Raw genomic sequence first — 17,515 nt, 5'->3', positions numbered from 1 at the left:
TTTTGGAGAAAAAAGCTGAGACAAAGGTAGGTCTTGGGGATGGTGAAGTACCTGCCCTTTGTTAGTCATTTCCCATTGCAAAAGTACAGTCCCTCAGTGAATGTCAATTCTCCATGCTTGTTGCAAGGGCCTGTTTTTCAGTGTGCATCTCAAAGAATCTGGGGCTCAATAGTTACTTTGTAGGATGTAGGGCAATGTAATCCTGATAATTATGTCAGAAAATCTAACCTGGTGGTAAATAAGTTGGTAGAATCTGGCAAATAATGCAGGAAGGAGATGCCTATGTCCACAGATCATCTTCACGAACAGTGATGGCCAGCAGCCTTGCCTGCAAAGAGACAAATGTTAAAAAAAAAAAAAAAATGATCATTTACATTGATAGCTGTTTGAATGACCTTAACCTACAGTGTAAAAAAGGTGTAAGATAACTAAAAGGAATCTCTTATTAACCTAAGACTCTTGATATTCATATACTTCAATGAAATGGACCATTTAGCATTCAAACTTAAGAAATGGTAATGAGATTGGTAGGGCATTACAAAAGGCTTAACTTAGAAAAAATACTCAACAAAAATGCCGGACAAAGAAGACTGAAAAAATGAATGTGGACATGATGGGCTTAAGGTAGTTGTCTTTTCCTTACCTCAGGAGAAATTTGCAACCTAAATCAGAAATGTTCTTTCAGCAATTAATAAACATAGTAAAGAATGATCTAATTTTCTGGAGAACTGGGAGGTTTCATTTAAGATGCCTTACAAACAGGGGCGGCTACATGGTACGGTGGCACCAGCTCTGACATCAGGAGGATCTGAATTCAAATCTAGCCTTAGACACTTAAAACATCTTAGCTGTGTGATCTGGGCAAGTCACTTAACCCCAATAGCCTCACAAAAAAAAAAAAAAAAGATGCCTTACAAACTTGATAAAGTCAGGAGCTTCTTAGAAGTCAGGAAGATGTGTTCAAACCTGCCAAAAACACTAGCTATGTGACCTTCACAAGTCACTTATTCTAAGCCTCAGTTTCTATGAAGACCGAGTTAGCACCCTGGAAACCTTAGAATCAGCCGGAGTCAGGATAAGCAAAAGTCCTTGGTCTCTATTCTTGGTCTTTAGAGGTAGAAGTAAAGGGAATGGACACAGGATCTCCACGGCCTTTTTTCTCTTTGTCTACCCCCAAAGTGTGGCTTGTCTTACTCCACCCCCTATTCCCTCCTACAATTCTCTGTATACACCAATTATAGAGCCAGCACAGAATAGCGAGAAGGACCACTTTCCAAGCATATGCTAATAGAGTATTGTCCATTAGCCTTAAGTGCTTGGTTGTCCAATCTCAATGCATCAACTCAAGAGTTTCAGTCCTTTACAAGTTTCCTTATCTATAAAATTGGAATAACAACTGCCTCACAGAGTTGAATAAATCCAATGAGATAATATATAGTATGCAAACTATAAAATTCTATATTAAATGCTAGCTATTATTGTAACAAAACAAGTTATCAATTAATTAGTTCAAAACTTAAAAGAAAGTAGCATACTTACCTATCAGGTGGATTAAATCTAGAAGAAGCCATTAGGTTTTGGCAAAAAGATGTCAGCAAAAGATCAGTGACCTAAGATGAAAAATATATTTGCATTCACTTTGGGAAGTGCAGGTTCCATGTATCAGGATAACATGATTCACAGATAATATTATAATCCAGACACCTACACAAAACTTTGAAATGTAACCCTGAATACAAAGTGTGCTAGTGGGAGGCATAGAGAAAACTAGCTCCAAGGGACCCTGTTGTAAGATCCCAGAAAATAGTCTATATCCAGAAATGGATCCTTGTAAATATTCATTATTGAATTAAATAATATTTGCTCTAGTCTCCTGAAAAACAAAATAACATATAAATCCTTTATGCATCAAAATACAAATTTAGGAGGAGTCCAACCCATTTAATATTCTTCATTGGATGTTCAAATTTCCTTGTCCCAGGATCTACCCTCTCTATTCTGAGCTAGTTCATACTCACTTTCTGTTCCCATTGCCCAAGTTTTACAGAATGAAAGTGAAGGTGAATCCTTGATGTCTCAATTCCACTGTCATCCCTGTCTCCCAGAATAACTTTCAGTTTCTCAGAGATCACTGCAATCTGAGCAGACAAAGCTGCAGGTGGAAAGAACCTCAAAGAGGAGAGGGAAAAAGAAATGGGATTGGGGGTGATGAATTTAGAAATTAAGCACAAAAAATATATACTTATTACTTAAAATCAATTTAATTTTTAAATTAACATATAATTTTACTTATCTAGAGGTAGGGATAAGGGGAAGAATGGGTCAGCTAAGTATGGTTACAAAGTTTCAATGTGTTTCCAATTAAATATAATATGGTGATCACTCCGAAGGTTTATAGCAAGTTAAGAATGGATTATTTTCCTTTCCAGTGTTGGACAGAACCAATGATCTTAACCAACAAAAGATATGAAAATTTATTTCAAATTGCAAAAGACAGATACAGAGTAATGGAAAGAGCTCTGAACTTGTAATCAGAAGATTTGCAAGACTTTGGCCAAATTATTTAATGCCTTTGAGCCTAAGTTTCTTCATGTGTAAAAGGGGAATAATACTTGCAATACCTATGCAGTTGAGGAAAGCATTACATAAAATCTGTAAAGCACTAAAACAACAGTGAGCAATTATGACTACATTGACGCAAGCACAAGAGTTATTCATATTGATACTGAGAGGAAGTAGGATAAATATGAAATAATAATAGCACTTGTGTAGGTAGTGCTTTAAGATTTGCAAAGCACATTAGGTGCCATAATATCTCCATTTATAGATGAGGAAACTGAAAGTGACAGGCTATTTGTCCAAGGTCAGACAGTGAGTAAACATCTGAGATAAGATTTGCCTCATCTTCCTAACTTTATACATTTTATCAAATAGCTGCCCTTTTCATGAGAACCTGAAAGAATTCATTATCTTTTAATGAAATGGGCTAATTGGATGAAACCTCTTGATAAACCCTTCTGGTTTTTTATGTGAAATAGTAAACCAACCACCCATTCCCCTTAAAGTATTTAAACCTCAGCCATTAGCTAATCACACAAACAGAACAGATGGTAAATGTCCTATCAATGTGAAATTTTGCAAGCTCTAAGCCCCAGAAGTCTGCTGTAATGGTAAGTTCCCACTCAGCTATTTGTTATACCACCTAAAGGCCAAAATGTTTTTTAAACAATGACTAATCTGATTTGTCAACATGTTTTTGGATTTAAAACATTCTCAAACTTCAATCCTAAAATACAAAGTATAGACTTAATATTTTAAAAGTTACAGATTCCCTTTCAAAAGCTATTAGGATGCAATGAATATGAGATGATCTGTCTATTTAGACTAATATAAATCCTCAAGTCATTAAATTAATATGCAACTCTATTAAAAGTTCCTTTGAGAATAATCTCATATCTGTTAAATTTTCAACAAAAATCTACTTTCTTTGTTTTAGAAAATCAATTTCATATTTAGAGCAATTCAAAACATACTTTGTATGACATATATTTAAGAACTCCTGGTTGATTTTGATGGAGTATCTTGCAAACATTGAGTGCTTTACAATTCAGTCAGACTATCTAAAGCCTATTTTTAAAAAGGATTTAAAGTACTTTTAAGATTTTATTGAAAATTAATTAATACATAGGGGGAAAACAGCCTTCATTCTTATCACAAAAATTGGTGGAAGTTGTGGTTGAAACTTCCAGAAACAGAGGCTCTATTTTTGATAACTCACAATGTTGCTTGATGCATCTTATCCTTCCTTCAAGGACTATGGCCTATAAGACTTTTTTGAGTGGGATGTCATGATTAGCCTAAAAAGAATCTTCCATGAGAGACCTGACAGCTTGAACAGAGCTCAGCTTTTATCACTTATTTAGAAGATAGTACCCCTAACATGTCACTAAATCAAGGGAAAAGAGAATTGAATCATAAGCTTAAAAAAGGTAGAAAGATAGTGTGTTTAGGGGTGAAATAACTAGTTCAAAAGATTTGGGGGGAACTCTGATGAGTAACTTCATTCAAAATTATTTATCCCAGAAAATAACATTAAAAAAAAAAAGCTAAAATCATCAACTTCCAGTTACAATTGATAAAGTCCTATTTAATAACTTCACATTTAAAGACAGATGTATTAAAGTAATCTAATGGCCACTATCTCACCATCATAATTGGCAGGGTTGATTATTAAGCTTCTCAGATCTTCTAATTCACCTTTTAACTGCTCCAGTGGTTCTCCAGCATTACCACTCTCCATTTTCATTACTTGGTCTATATAAAATGAAACATATTATGTAAAATTAATTGCTAATTCATTTTAAATATCCCAAACAACACTACATCAACAAGACTCATTTTTCCATATCTGAATATAGCAGCTTTACAAAGATTTTTATATAGAATATAACACATGTTATGTGGTTAAAATAAAAAAAAAAAACCTACTGACTGCTATAACCTGGGATACAAAGTAATATAGCCAAAAAATATAAAATATAACAATGACAGGCTTCTGGCCACAAAGAAAATGTTTTAACAAGAGTTGATTAATATCTATTTATATAAAGTCTTAAAAATCCAAACAAAAGAGCTTTCAACTGAAAAGAAAAAAGGGAAAAATTACTGATACACACCAAGTTTGATACCTGAGAATGGTAGAAAGAAGAAACACAGTAAAACCCCAAAATTCACAGGAAACTGAAAACTAGAAAGGAGTCAATAACAGAACTTATGGCTTTTAATGTCTACATGCTATGCATAAAGAAGGTATAAAATGTACATTCTACAAGAAATCCTAAGACTCACAGGTATAACGGATGTGGCAGGACAACTTAAAACTGGAATATGGCTCTATAGAGTTATTACACTTTATTCAAAGGAAACAGGTTGGAGAAAAGCAGGATTAGGGTAAAGTGGCACTGTATATTAAAGAAGACTATTTATGTGAAGAAGTCCTGGAAAGAAGGATGAGACCAAAAAAGGTAGAAATATTAAGCAGGCTGTCATCAGTACATATGACAGATTATCTGAATAGATGAATAATTTGGGAAACAGATGCAGGGGATTTCACTTATCAAGACATATGTCTGGCAAGAAAAACTTATAATTAATTGTACTAAAGCTCAGAAGGGGTTCGGACTAGCAAGGAGAGCAAAAGACCTCAAAAACTTGTTTTAAAGACATAGGAGTAATGAAAACAAAAAATTGCAAAAGCTATTCTAATGAGCTAAGCCAGTTTTTATTTTGTTTCTTTACTCTTCAAAGGACCATGGTCTTCCTTTGATGTTTTTATGTCTCTCTGACTTCTATCATGTTCATCTCAGGTTCTCAAAGACTAAGTGATGTGATTCCTTAGCCACAATCAATGAACTTTCAAAGGAAACACAACTAGGCAAATTATCACTTAATCTCTCTGTGCCTCAGTCTCTTTATCTGTAAGATGGAGATAACTTTATCTCCAAATATAAAGCCCCATCTCAAAAAGTTGTGAGGATCAAATACCATAAAAGCATAAAATGCTTTGCAAGCCTTAAATGTCATGTAAATCCAATTATTTTCAAAAAAGGGAAAGAATAGAATCAATAAATTATAAGCTGGTGAGTTTGACTTAACAAATAACAACCTTGTTGTTATTTTTAGAGGGATAGATAGTGAACATATAATAAAAGGCCAGCAAGGTTTCAATGAAAACAAACTGCTTCAGGATAATTTCATTTCTGTTTTGACAAGTTACTAGACAGATGGATCATGGGAATTCACAAGAGGAGTTTGTTTATATTTTAATAAAGTATTTTATAAAGTCTCTCAGGTAATTCTTTCGGAAAATTTGGAATTAAAAGCTAGATCAATGTTATTAAATTCAAATAGAAATGGGGGCCACTAGTCTATACATATGGACATCTATGGGCTTCAATGGCCAGTTTTAAAATCTAATATTATCTTTGCTTTATTATATTTTTGTTTGTTTTGTTAAATGTTTCCCATTTACATTTTAATCTAATTTTGGTCACAATTAGTAGGGGCCATATGTTTAATAGTACAGTTAGGAAGATATGTAACTTTTTGAAAGGCAAGATCCAAAAATGAAGTGCTCAATATCATCTTGAGTGGAGATCTTTACAAGAGTGCCCCAGGGATCTGTGCTTAGTATTACGCAATTTAACATTTTTCAAAGACTTACAAAAGGTATGAATTTCCTGATTATCAAATTGGCAGATGGGGAAAAAAAAAACTAGGAGAAACAGTTAACTTGTCAATTGTTATGTATATAACATAACTGGAATCCAAAAACAGCATAATAAGCTAAAATGGTGAGCTGAATCTGGCAAAATAAAATGTATGGATAAATGTAAAAAGTTTTACATATGAGTTCAAAATAATTTAATAAGTATAAGATGAGGGCGGGGGGGCAAGGTAGAAGTTGATATGGAACTATAGAAACTTAAGTTGATGTCAAAAAAGCTAATGTGATCTCAGGCTATTTGAAAAAGAGATATAGTAAATATAATATCAGTTCTTTTATGGCTGTCATTTATAGTGGTATACTCATATACAGAGTAATTTGAAATAGAAACTTAGGCTGAGCTGAGTATGATGGGGTAAGAGTAAAAAAACATAACTACTGGGAGAGATAAAAATAAGTAATCTCACACAAATGATGCATAAAAGAAAAAAATTGATACAGAAATTAGTATGGAGGAGGGAGGGTAGTGCTGAAACCTTACTGGGTTAAAGGAATGGGTTAAAGAGGAAAATACACACACACACACACATATGTTTAGAAGGGTAAAAAAGTTTTCTAAATTCTTTTTTTTTTTTATTTTTTATTTAATAGCCTTTTATTTACAGGATATATACATGGGTAACTTTACAGCATTAACAATTGCCAAACCTCTTGTTCCAATTTTCACCTCTTACCCCCACCCCTCCCCTAGAGGCAGGATGACCAGTAGATGTTAAATATATTAAAATATAATTAGAACACAAAGTATAAAAAAAAACTTAAACTGGGAAAAAAATCAACTCGAAAATTGTAAATTAGTTATGAAGGAAATCAAAAATCGGGTAAAAATGGGTTGAATTCCAAAATGGTTTTTAGTTTTTCCCAATTCTTTTTTTTTTTAAATAGCTATTAGTTTTACTGCTCCATTAAAATATTTTTTTTAAATCTAATTTCTGAGGGATGGCCTGATTTAAATAAATGGTCATATATATAATTTTTTGGTAAAAAGATCCTTTTGGTCCTGCTTTTATCAAAATCAGCTGTAAATTTAGGTTTCTAAAAATTATCCTTTGGTCTTTTTCAGCATAATATTCCATAATTTTCTATAAAAGAAATTTTTAACCTTCTAAGATGGCTCCAGGGTTTTTGTTTTGATTAAAAAAAAAATTCTTCTGGTCCCCCTTTCCTTCTTTATAATCTCTTTGGGAATAATCCCGTGTCACTCGGACAAATATCCGTTTTAAAATAATTTTTACATGTTCAAACTACTCTCCAAAATGGTTGGATTAGATTCACAACTCCACCAACATCATCAATGTCCCGTTTTTCCCCATCCCCTCCAACAATCATCATTATTTTTTCCTGTCATCTTTTACTAAGGTGTTATAGTATCTTAGGTTGTTTAATTTGCATTTCTCTGATTAATAATGACTTGAAGCATCTTTTCATATGACTAAAATTTTTCAATTTTTCATTAAAAATTATCTTTCATATCCTTTGACCATTTTCAATTGGAGAATGGCGATTTTTTATAAATTAGGTTAATTCTCTATATATTTAAATGGCCTTTATCAAAGAACCTTTGACTGTAAAAATTTTTCCCAGTTTTTCTTCCCTTCTAATCTTGTCTGCATTAGTTTTGTTTTCAAAAACTTTTCAGTTTGTATTAAATTTTCTATTTTGTGATCATTGTCTCTAGTTCTTTGTCATAAAGCCTTCCCCTTACAGGTCTGAGGTAAAAACTTCCTATGTTCCTCTAATTTAAATTTTCATTCTTTATCCTGGTCATGAACCCATTTGACCTTATCTTGGTGTCTGGGTTAAGTATGGATCAATGCCTAGTTTCTCCATATTAGTTTCCAATTTTCCAAATTTTATCAAAATGAAATTCTTATCCCAAAAGCTGGGATCTTTGGGTTTTTCCAAAGCTAGGTTCTATATTTGTTGACTGTTTTATCCTGAACCCAATCTATTCCACTGATCAACTAATTTTTTAGCCAATACCAAATAGTTTTGGTAACTTCCTATAATATAATTTAAATCTGGTACAGCTAAGCCACCATCATTTGATTTTTTTTTTCATTAATTCCCTTGAAATTCTTGACCTTTTGTTTTTCCATATGAACTTTTTTTATTTTTTCTAGGTCATTAAAATAGTTTTTTGGGAGTCATTGGTATAGGCTAAATAAATGATTAGTTTGGAATTTGTCATCTTTATTATATTTATTTCTATCCAAGAGCATTTAATATTTTCAATTGGTTAGATCAGACTTAATTTATGTGAAAGTGGTCTGTAATTTTGCTCATAAAGTTTCTGATTTTTCCCTTGGGAAAATTCCTAAATATTTTATATTATCAGTAGTTACTTTTGGAATTTCTCTTTTTTAACTCTGACTATTGGGTTTATTATGATATATAAGAATGCGTGACTTATGTGGGTTTATTTTTCCCAACTTTGCTAAAGTTGTGGATTATTTTTTAATAACTTTTGCAGAATCTCTGGGGTTCTCAAGTATACCATCATGTCATGGCAAAGAATAATTTGGCTTCCTCATTTGCCTATTCTTTTCCTTTAATCTCTTTCTAGCTCTTATTCTATGCTAGCTTTTAATACAATATTAAATATACGTGATGGGACCTTGTTTCCTCAGATCTTATTGGGAATGGTTGCAGTTTGTCTCCATTACACATAAAAGTTTTCTAAATTCAGAAAAAATAAGAGAGCAATGGGATAGGCTGGGAGGGGAGTCCAGTTAAGAGAGGAATTTTTAGAAGGCTACCCTTCTAAAGGCTACCCAGTTTAAGGAATAGGAGGGCAAAATAGAAGAGACAAGGCAGAGGAGGAAAAGAAATATGGCAAATTGTGACAAAAAAAATAATAAAGAGGAAAATATACACATAATTGTAGTTAGAAGGTAGGTGGGTGGGATGAATTTACCCACAAAATAGAAATAAGATTAAAATTTGAATTCAGTTCACTTTTTTTTTTTTGCCTTTGTCTTCTGTTTTTTGATCTCTTGTGGTTTTTCCCTTTTGTTCTAATTTTTCCTCTTCCAACATGATTCATAAAAAATGTGTATTTTAAAAAATTAATGTACATATATAACCAGAAAAAAAAAAGCAATAAGACTTTTTTTTTTTTAAGGGAAGGTGTGGAGGTGCCAGGCTATGAAGGTGTTGAATGTCAAACTAAGGATTTTATATTTGATATTGTAAATGAAAGAGAGCCACTGGAATTTACTAAATGGAGGTGTGCATTTTTGGGAAAATCTGCATGGAAATAATGTTTAAGTGAAATTCCAGGCAAGTTCCTCTATAGGCCAGCAACATTAAGACCTTAGATAATGTTTGTAGAGTTCCTATTTTAATGTTACAGAAATAATTTTTTTCTCCAATGATAATTATGAGTTTAAAAAATTATTAATTTATATTTAAAAAGCTTGAATACATTATCTAACATCAGAGATATCATCAAATTACATTCTCAGTTATATGTATTTAGGAAAAAAATTAATATAGGCAAAGAGGTTTCCTTTTTAAGGAACAAATAAATAAACTGTTCTATAGAAATAAATTATATGATTCATAAATTTTTTTAAAATTGAATTTAACAATATATTACTTTCAGGAAACATTACAAAAATGAGAGATATACACAAAGATAAAATAAAGGACAAAAACAGAATTTATCATGTAAAAAAAAGAGCCATGATCTCAAAGTTAAAGCTAAATCAAAAACGAACAATGGAGAAATTATACTATGTGTCAACAATATTATTCAATATAGCTTTAGACCACTTATAATACTTGGATAGCATAAGATATCTGAGCATGTCCTTGCCAAAAAGACTGAGGAACTATATGAACATAAACATAAAAACACTTTTTATGCAAATAAATTTAGATCTAAATAACTGTAATAATGTAATTTTAATAGTGGATAGGTAAATAATGTAATGTAATAATGTAATTTTAAAGTGACAATTTTCCCTAATCTAGTTATTCAACATCATCTCAATTAAATTATTAAAAATTATTTTACTGAGTTAGAAATAATTTCAACAAAGTTCATTTGGAAAAGCAAAAAGTAAGGAACTTCAAAGAAACCAGGGAAAAACATATAAAAGAAATAGATTCAGCAGTATCAGACCTTACTAAATTATAAAAGAGAACACTTCTGAAGTATAAAAAGGATAATTTTGATTATTTTAAATTAAAATTTTCATGTCTATAAAACATATGTAGCCAAGAATAGAAGGAATGCAGAAAAACAGGGGAAAACTTTCATGGACAATCTCTCATATAAGATGTGATTAGATTGCAATACTGGTAATGAAGTAGGAAATGATATAATGTAGATTTGGATCTATGAAGGAAGATGTTACCCATCCTAAAAGAAACAGAGTATGGGAGAAAATAAGCATAAGATGGTCTTACATATATTTGCATGAGGTATATGTATATATACATGTATGTTCATACCTATCTATGTATAAAAGTCTATATGTGTATATGTCAATATGCCTCCACTTAGAGGGTGAGGGTGGGAAATAAAGTAAAAAAGTACACAGCAGAGAACAAAAGAAAACTGTTAACAGGAGAGAGCAGTAGATAGAGCCTGATGCCAAGCCTGGAGTCACCAAGACCTGAGTTCAAATCCTGCCTCAGATACTTCCTAGCTGTGTAAGCCTAGACAAATCACACAATTTGAAAAAAGAAATGGCAAGCCAACACTCCAGTGTCTTTGTCAAAAAAAAAAAAAAAAAAAGGGATCATTAAAGGTTGGATATGACTAAAACAACCGAACAAAGGAAGTCCTAATTTGCCTTTGAGATCCAATCTGGAATAGTCATTCAGTTCTGGGATCAGTGTTTTAAATGTAAGGATAAGCTGGAGAGTAACCAGAGGAAGGTGCAGTTAAAGTAATCAGAGATATTTAACTTGTAAATGATGATACTTAGAAAGTAAACATGGCTTCTGTGTCTGAGTACTTGAAGAGCCCTCACACAGAAGAAGCTTGTCCTGCTTGGCTTCAAAGCACAGAACTAGAAATCAGGAGTGGATGCTGCAAAGATATGAATTTAGAAGGGATGTAAGGAAAAGCTTCCAACAATCAGAAGTATCCAAAGGTAGTGTGTTACTGCAGGAATTCACAGGTTCCCTTCTCAAGTGAAGTTACAGGACCACAGATTTAACTAGGGTGCACAGAACTGAGGAAATTTGTCCTGGATCACACAACTGGCAAGCATTATAAGCAGAATTCATACCCAGGATACCTGATACAAGCCCTTAACTTTATCCTATACCAAGCAAAGGCTGAATTACTTCTTAAGTAAACCACAAAGAAGACTCTTAGACTGAAATACCCTCTAAGAGTCCTTCAAACTTTCAGATTCTGTGAAAATTAGTTAGATAATATTAACATCCAAAATATAATGATCACATTAGCATTTATGGGGTCATTGATAATTTCTAAGCAGATCAACTTATATAGCTAGCTAGCTCAAGTATCTCAATTGAACCCCATCATAAATCACTCACTGCTTATTGGACATTTCCATCTGAATGTCTTACAGACATCTCAAATTCATTATCTTTCCCCAAAAACCCACTTCACTTCTCAACTTGCTTATTACTATCATGGGCACTACCATCTAGTCCAACACCCTTCATATCACCCTAACATCTCACTCAACTAATCCAATATGTGCTAAGATAGGCTGCCTTCCAAACACCTTGCTCAGCCTTTTCCTTTGCTCCATTCACAAGGTATTCACACTAATTCAGGCCCTCTTACCTGGACTTCCTGCACTGGTCCAATTTCAACTGATGTTCTTGCCTCTACTCCCATCCTACACATAGCTGCCAAAGGATTTTCCTAAAGTACAGCTCTGATTCTAAGTCCTTACTATTTAATGAATAATAAAATACCAACATCTTGAGAATAAAAGTCCTGTGTTTGATAGTAGAATATAAGTTAAGGGCAAGAGATGTTTTTGCCTCTTTCCATATATTCAACATTTGATGGGTAATTTCCAGTTTTCTGCCATTTCAAAAAAGATCCATTCTAAATATTTCTGTTCATACCTGATCTTTTTCTCTTTTTGTCTTTTTAGAAGTGGTATCATGGTGTCAAATGGCAAGCACAATTTATTTTTTTATTTTATATTTTTTTAAGGCAGAATTGTCATTTTTATTATATTAGCTTGGCCTAGCCATAAACAATTGATATTTTCCCAGTTGTTTAGATCTGATTTTATTTGTGTGAGAAGTGCTTTGTAATTGTGTTCATGTAGTTCTTGGATTTGTCTTGGCAGGTAGACCCCCAAGTATTTTATTTTGTCTACAGTAATTTTAAGTGGAATTTCTTTACCTCTTGCTCATGGGTTTTGTCAGTATTACATGGAAATCCTGATGATTTTGGGGGTTTTATTTTGTATCCTGCACCTTTGCTAAAGCCGTGAATTGTTTCCAGTAGGTTTTTGGATGATTTTCTAGGATTCTCTAAGTATATCATCATACCATCTGCAAAAAGTGATAGTTTTATTTCCTCATTGCCTAGTCTAATTCCTTTAATTTCTTTTTATTTTCTTATTGCTAAAGCCAGCATTTCAAGTACAATGTTGAATAAATAGTGGTGATAATGGGCATCCTTGTTTCAACCCTGATCTTATTGCAATTTTGTCTAGTTTCTCTCCATTACAAATAATGCTTGCTGTAGGTTTTAGATAGATATTGCTTATTATTTTAAGGAAAGATCCCTTTATCCCTATGCTTTCTAATGTTTTTAATAGGAATAATGGCTGTATTTTGTCAAAAGCTTTCTCTGCATCTATTGAGATTATCATACAATTTCTGTTGGTTTTGTTATTAATATGGTTGATTATGATAATAGTTTTCCTGCTATTGAAGCAGTCCTGCATTCCTGGTATAAATCCAACTTGGTCATAGTGTATTATCCTGCTGATAAGTTGCTGTAATCTCTTTGCTAATATTTTATTAAATTTTTTTGAATCAATATTCATTAGGGAGATTAGTCTGTAATTTTCTCTCTCTGTTTTGGCCCTTCTTAGTTTAGATATCAGTGCCTTGTGTCAAAGAAGGAATTTGGCAGTATTCCTTCTTTACCTATTTTTGCAAATAGTTTACATAGTATTGGAATTAATTATTCTTGTTTTGTGAAATTCACTTGTGGATTCATCTGGTCCTGGAGATTTTTTCTTAGAAAGTTCATTAAAATTGTGGTGTATGAATGTTATGAAATCTTGTTCTGTAAGAAATGACCAGCAGGATGATTTCAGAAAGGCCTGGAGAGACTTACATGAACTGATATTAAGTGAAGTGAGCAGAACCCGGAGATTATTATCCACTTCAACAACAATCCATATAAGGATCAATTTGATGGAAGTGGCTATCTTTGGCAATGAGAAGATCCAATTCAGTTCCAATTGAACAATGATGAACAGAACCAGCTACACCCAGAGAAAGAACACTGAGAAATGAATGTAGACTGCTTGTATTTTTGTTTTTTCTTCCCAGATTATTTTTATCTTTCTAAATCCGATTTTTCTTGTGCAACAAAAGAACTGTATAATATGTACACATGTATTTTATTTAACATATACTTTAACACATTTAACATGTATGAGACTGCCTGCCATCTATGGGAGGAGCTGAGGGAAGGAAGGGAAAAGTTGGATCAGAAGTGATTGCAAGGGTCAATGTTGAAAAATTACCCATGCATATGTTCTGTCAATAAAAAGAAAAGCTATAATAATAAAAAAGAAAATTCATTAAAGACTTGTTCAATTTCTTTTTCTAAAATGAGATTACTTTAGTATTTTATCTCCTCTTCTGTTACTGGGCAATTTATATTTTTGTAAATATTTATCCATTTCAGTTAGATTGTCAGACTTGCTGACATAAAGAGTTGTGCAAAATAGCTCCTAATTATTGCTTTAATTTCTTTTTCATTGGTGGTGAGTTTACCCTTTTCATTTTTGATACTGGGCAGCTAGATGGCACAGTAGATAGACCACCTATCCTGGAGTCAGGAGGAGCACAATTTAGTGCTTTCTGGGTAATGTTCCATGGCTTTCTCAAATGGCTAGAGGCTAACCCAATTCACAATCCCACCAACAGTGTCTTCATTTGGGATTTATCTTGATATATATATATATCATGAAATATTGTTCTAAACCTAATTTAGAGAATTCTTCATTCCAGTTTTTTTGCTTCCTACTTTTTTTTTCATTATTTCCTTAATATATTGCATAACTAAATTTATTTAGATAGCACTGTAATTTTTATTATATTAGTACAGCCTACCAACAACCAAGAAATCTTTTTCCAAATTGTCTTCATTTCTGTAATAATATTTTGTATTAGCTATTAATTAACTCCTAAGAAAAGTCTCCAGGACCAGAAGGATTTACAAGTGAATTCTACCAAACATTTAAAGAACAAGTAATTCCAATACTACATAAACTATTTGGAAAATAAGGAATGAAGGAGTCATACCAAATGCCTTCTATGATACAAATATGGAACATAATGATATATAAATCAGGTAGTGCCAAAACAGAGAAAAAAATTACAGAGCAATTTCCCTTATGAATATTGATGCAAAAATCTTAAGTAAAATATTAGCAAATGGACTACAGCAATCAATCAGGATAATATACCAAGACCAAGTAGGTTTTATACCAGGAATGCAGGGCTGGTTCAAAATTAGAAAAACTATTAGCATAATTGACTATATCAATAACTAAACTAACAGAAATCATAAGATTATCTCAATAGATGCAGAAAAAGCATTTGACAAAATCTTAACACCCATTCCTATTAAAAACACTAGAAAGCATAGGAATAAATGGAGTTTTCCTTAAAATTATAAGTAGCTTCCATCTAAATCCATCAGCAAACATCATCATATGGAGAAGCGTTCTCAATAAGATTAGGGGTGAAACAAGGCTGCCCATTATCACCATTACTATTTTATATAGTATTGGAAAGATTAACTTAGTAATAAGAAAAGAAAAAAAGAAATGGAAGGAATTCGATCAGGTAGTGAGGAAACAAAATTATCACTTTGCAGATGATATGATGGCATGCTTAGAGAATCAACTAAAACATTACTAGAAACAATTAACAACTTTAGGAAAATTGCAAGATACAAAATAAATCATGGGTAGGCCAAGCTAATATGATGAAAATGTCAATTCTACCTAAATTAATCAACTCATTCAATGTCATACAATCAAATTGCCAAGAAATTACTTTACAGAGCTAGAAAATATAATAACAAAATTTATTAGGAAGAACAAAAAAACCAAGAATTTCAAGGGAATTAATGAAAAGCAAAAAAAAAAAAAAAAAAAAAAGGAAATAAAAGTGGCTTTAATATACCAGACCTAAAACTATATTATAAAAGCAGTAGTTATCAATCCATTTGGTACTGGCTAAGAAATAAGAGTACTTGATCGGTGGAATAGGTTAGTTAAATTCATAAGACACAATAGTCAGTGTCTAGTAATTTAGTGTTTGACAAACCCAAAGACGTCAGCTTCTGGGATAAGAAGTTACTATTTCACAAAAATTTGCTGGGAAAACTGGAAACTAGGATGGCAGAAAGTAGACATTAGTCAACACCTAACACTCTATACCAAGATAAAGTCAAAATGGGTTCATGATTTAGACATAAAGAGTGATACTATAAGCAAATTAGAAGAACATAGGAGAGTTTGCCTCTCACATCTGTGGAGAAAGAAGAAATTTGTGGCCAAATAAGAACTAAAGTACATTATTATTACTGTTGCACTGTCTCAGATTATGATTACTAAAATATAGGGATCTTTTTGCTTCATGGCAAAAGTTTTACAAAAGTTTTCTCATGGTGGGGGATGGAGGTGGGGAAAGAAATGAGAGGAAAATCAGAGAAAATATTGCCCACTCTCCCAAAAGTTACTGAAATATGTTTTTTAAATGTACAGATAAGAATAGAGGGAAAACAAGAAGGAATCACCAACAAGCCAGATTTGAAAGTAACTTTTTGAATTTATCATTATTGAATTTATTATATGCTTAAAAATACAAGTTGTAAATAATAGTTTCATGGAAAACCACCTTAGTGCTTAGAGTTTTAGTTTAGACTATTAGGTTTAGAATAAAAAGATTAATATTAACTTTTTTTGAAAAAAAAGAAGATATTAACTGGAAGTTGCAGAAAAACATGTATATTCATTCATTCATATCTCTTGGAAGTGCAAGTTTCTGGATAAAGATCTAGCAGTGCCCTGTAAATGCCACAAAAATAATCTACCTCTCTTGATTATTCAATTCATTCAAAAGAAGATAGCAGAGCATCAATCCTGAAGTCAGCAGGACTTGAGTTCAAATCTGACCTCAGACACTTAACACTTCCTGGCTGTGTGATCCTGGGCAAATCACTTAACCCTAATTGCCTCAGCAAAAAAAAAAAAAAAAAAAAAAAAGATAGCAACCTGAAAGGTTTTCATATTATCTATGACTACAAAAAATTGGGTACTACTTAAATGTCCAAAAATGGAAAATTGATTAATAAATTGTGGCCCATTAATGTAATAGAATACTATAATAACTGTTAATATTATTGATGACAATTACTGGTTTTTGTATCCTATAAAGCATTCGACTCAGTCACTGGATTAGAACAGGAAGGGATATTAGAGAACACTTACTTAGTTCAGTCCATTATTTTATAGATGGAGACATCAAGATCCAAAGGAGTTGCCCAAGGTCACATATGTAGTAGCTAGCAAAGCCAGAATTTTGACTAATGTGCTCTAAAATCCAGTGCCCTTTCCTCTGAAATATACTGCCTCCAAGAACAAGTATAAAGAACATAAAGCTATCTGAAAGGATTTTAGGATATAATGCAAAGTACAAAAAGGCAGATTAAGAGAAATAGAGTACAAGATTAATAGCAACTATTTGAGAAGAAAAAATAAATAAGAATGGGCAAAGAATCCTTATAGAGACTTAGCAGGAATCTGAAGTCTTGATATTTTATTCATCTCAATGAATTAAAAGTAAATTGTCACAAAACAAATTTAATTAGTCGTGCTAATATTCAATATTTAGTTTATAAAAGATCATTTAATTTGTAAAGATCAGACTAGCCCACAAAGTTTTAACTGAGCTGACCCAAAGATGCTTCTTTTAACATTAAAGTAAGAACAGTAATTTAAAAAGTGAACAAAAACTAAGAAG

General features: G+C 32.2%; 1 protein-coding gene across 2 annotated transcripts in view; it reads right to left on the bottom strand.

The window, feature by feature from the left end:
• FANCA (FA complementation group A) overlaps positions 1–17,515 on the bottom strand; it is a 107,273-nt gene that overhangs the window by 39,040 nt on the left and 50,718 nt on the right. Inside the window, exons 22-25 of one of the 2 annotated variants that reach the window (XM_023495132.2) lie at positions 4,207–4,314; positions 2,019–2,152; positions 1,540–1,610; positions 229–328 (exon numbers count right to left, since the gene is read on the bottom strand). In XM_023495132.2, coding sequence (XP_023350900.1) covers positions 229–328; positions 1,540–1,610; positions 2,019–2,152; positions 4,207–4,314 — 413 coding nt within the window. The remainder of the gene's footprint in view (positions 1–228; positions 329–1,539; positions 1,611–2,018; positions 2,153–4,206; positions 4,315–17,515) is intronic. The other variant, XM_023495133.2, reaches the window with a different exon arrangement.

The sequence above is a fragment of the Sarcophilus harrisii genome, chromosome 2, assembly GCF_902635505.1.
Source record: "Sarcophilus harrisii chromosome 2, mSarHar1.11, whole genome shotgun sequence".
NCBI lineage: Eukaryota > Metazoa > Chordata > Mammalia > Dasyuromorphia > Dasyuridae > Sarcophilus > Sarcophilus harrisii.
Note: the sequence above shows the minus strand (reverse complement) of the source record. Positions and strands in the feature narration are given on the sequence as shown.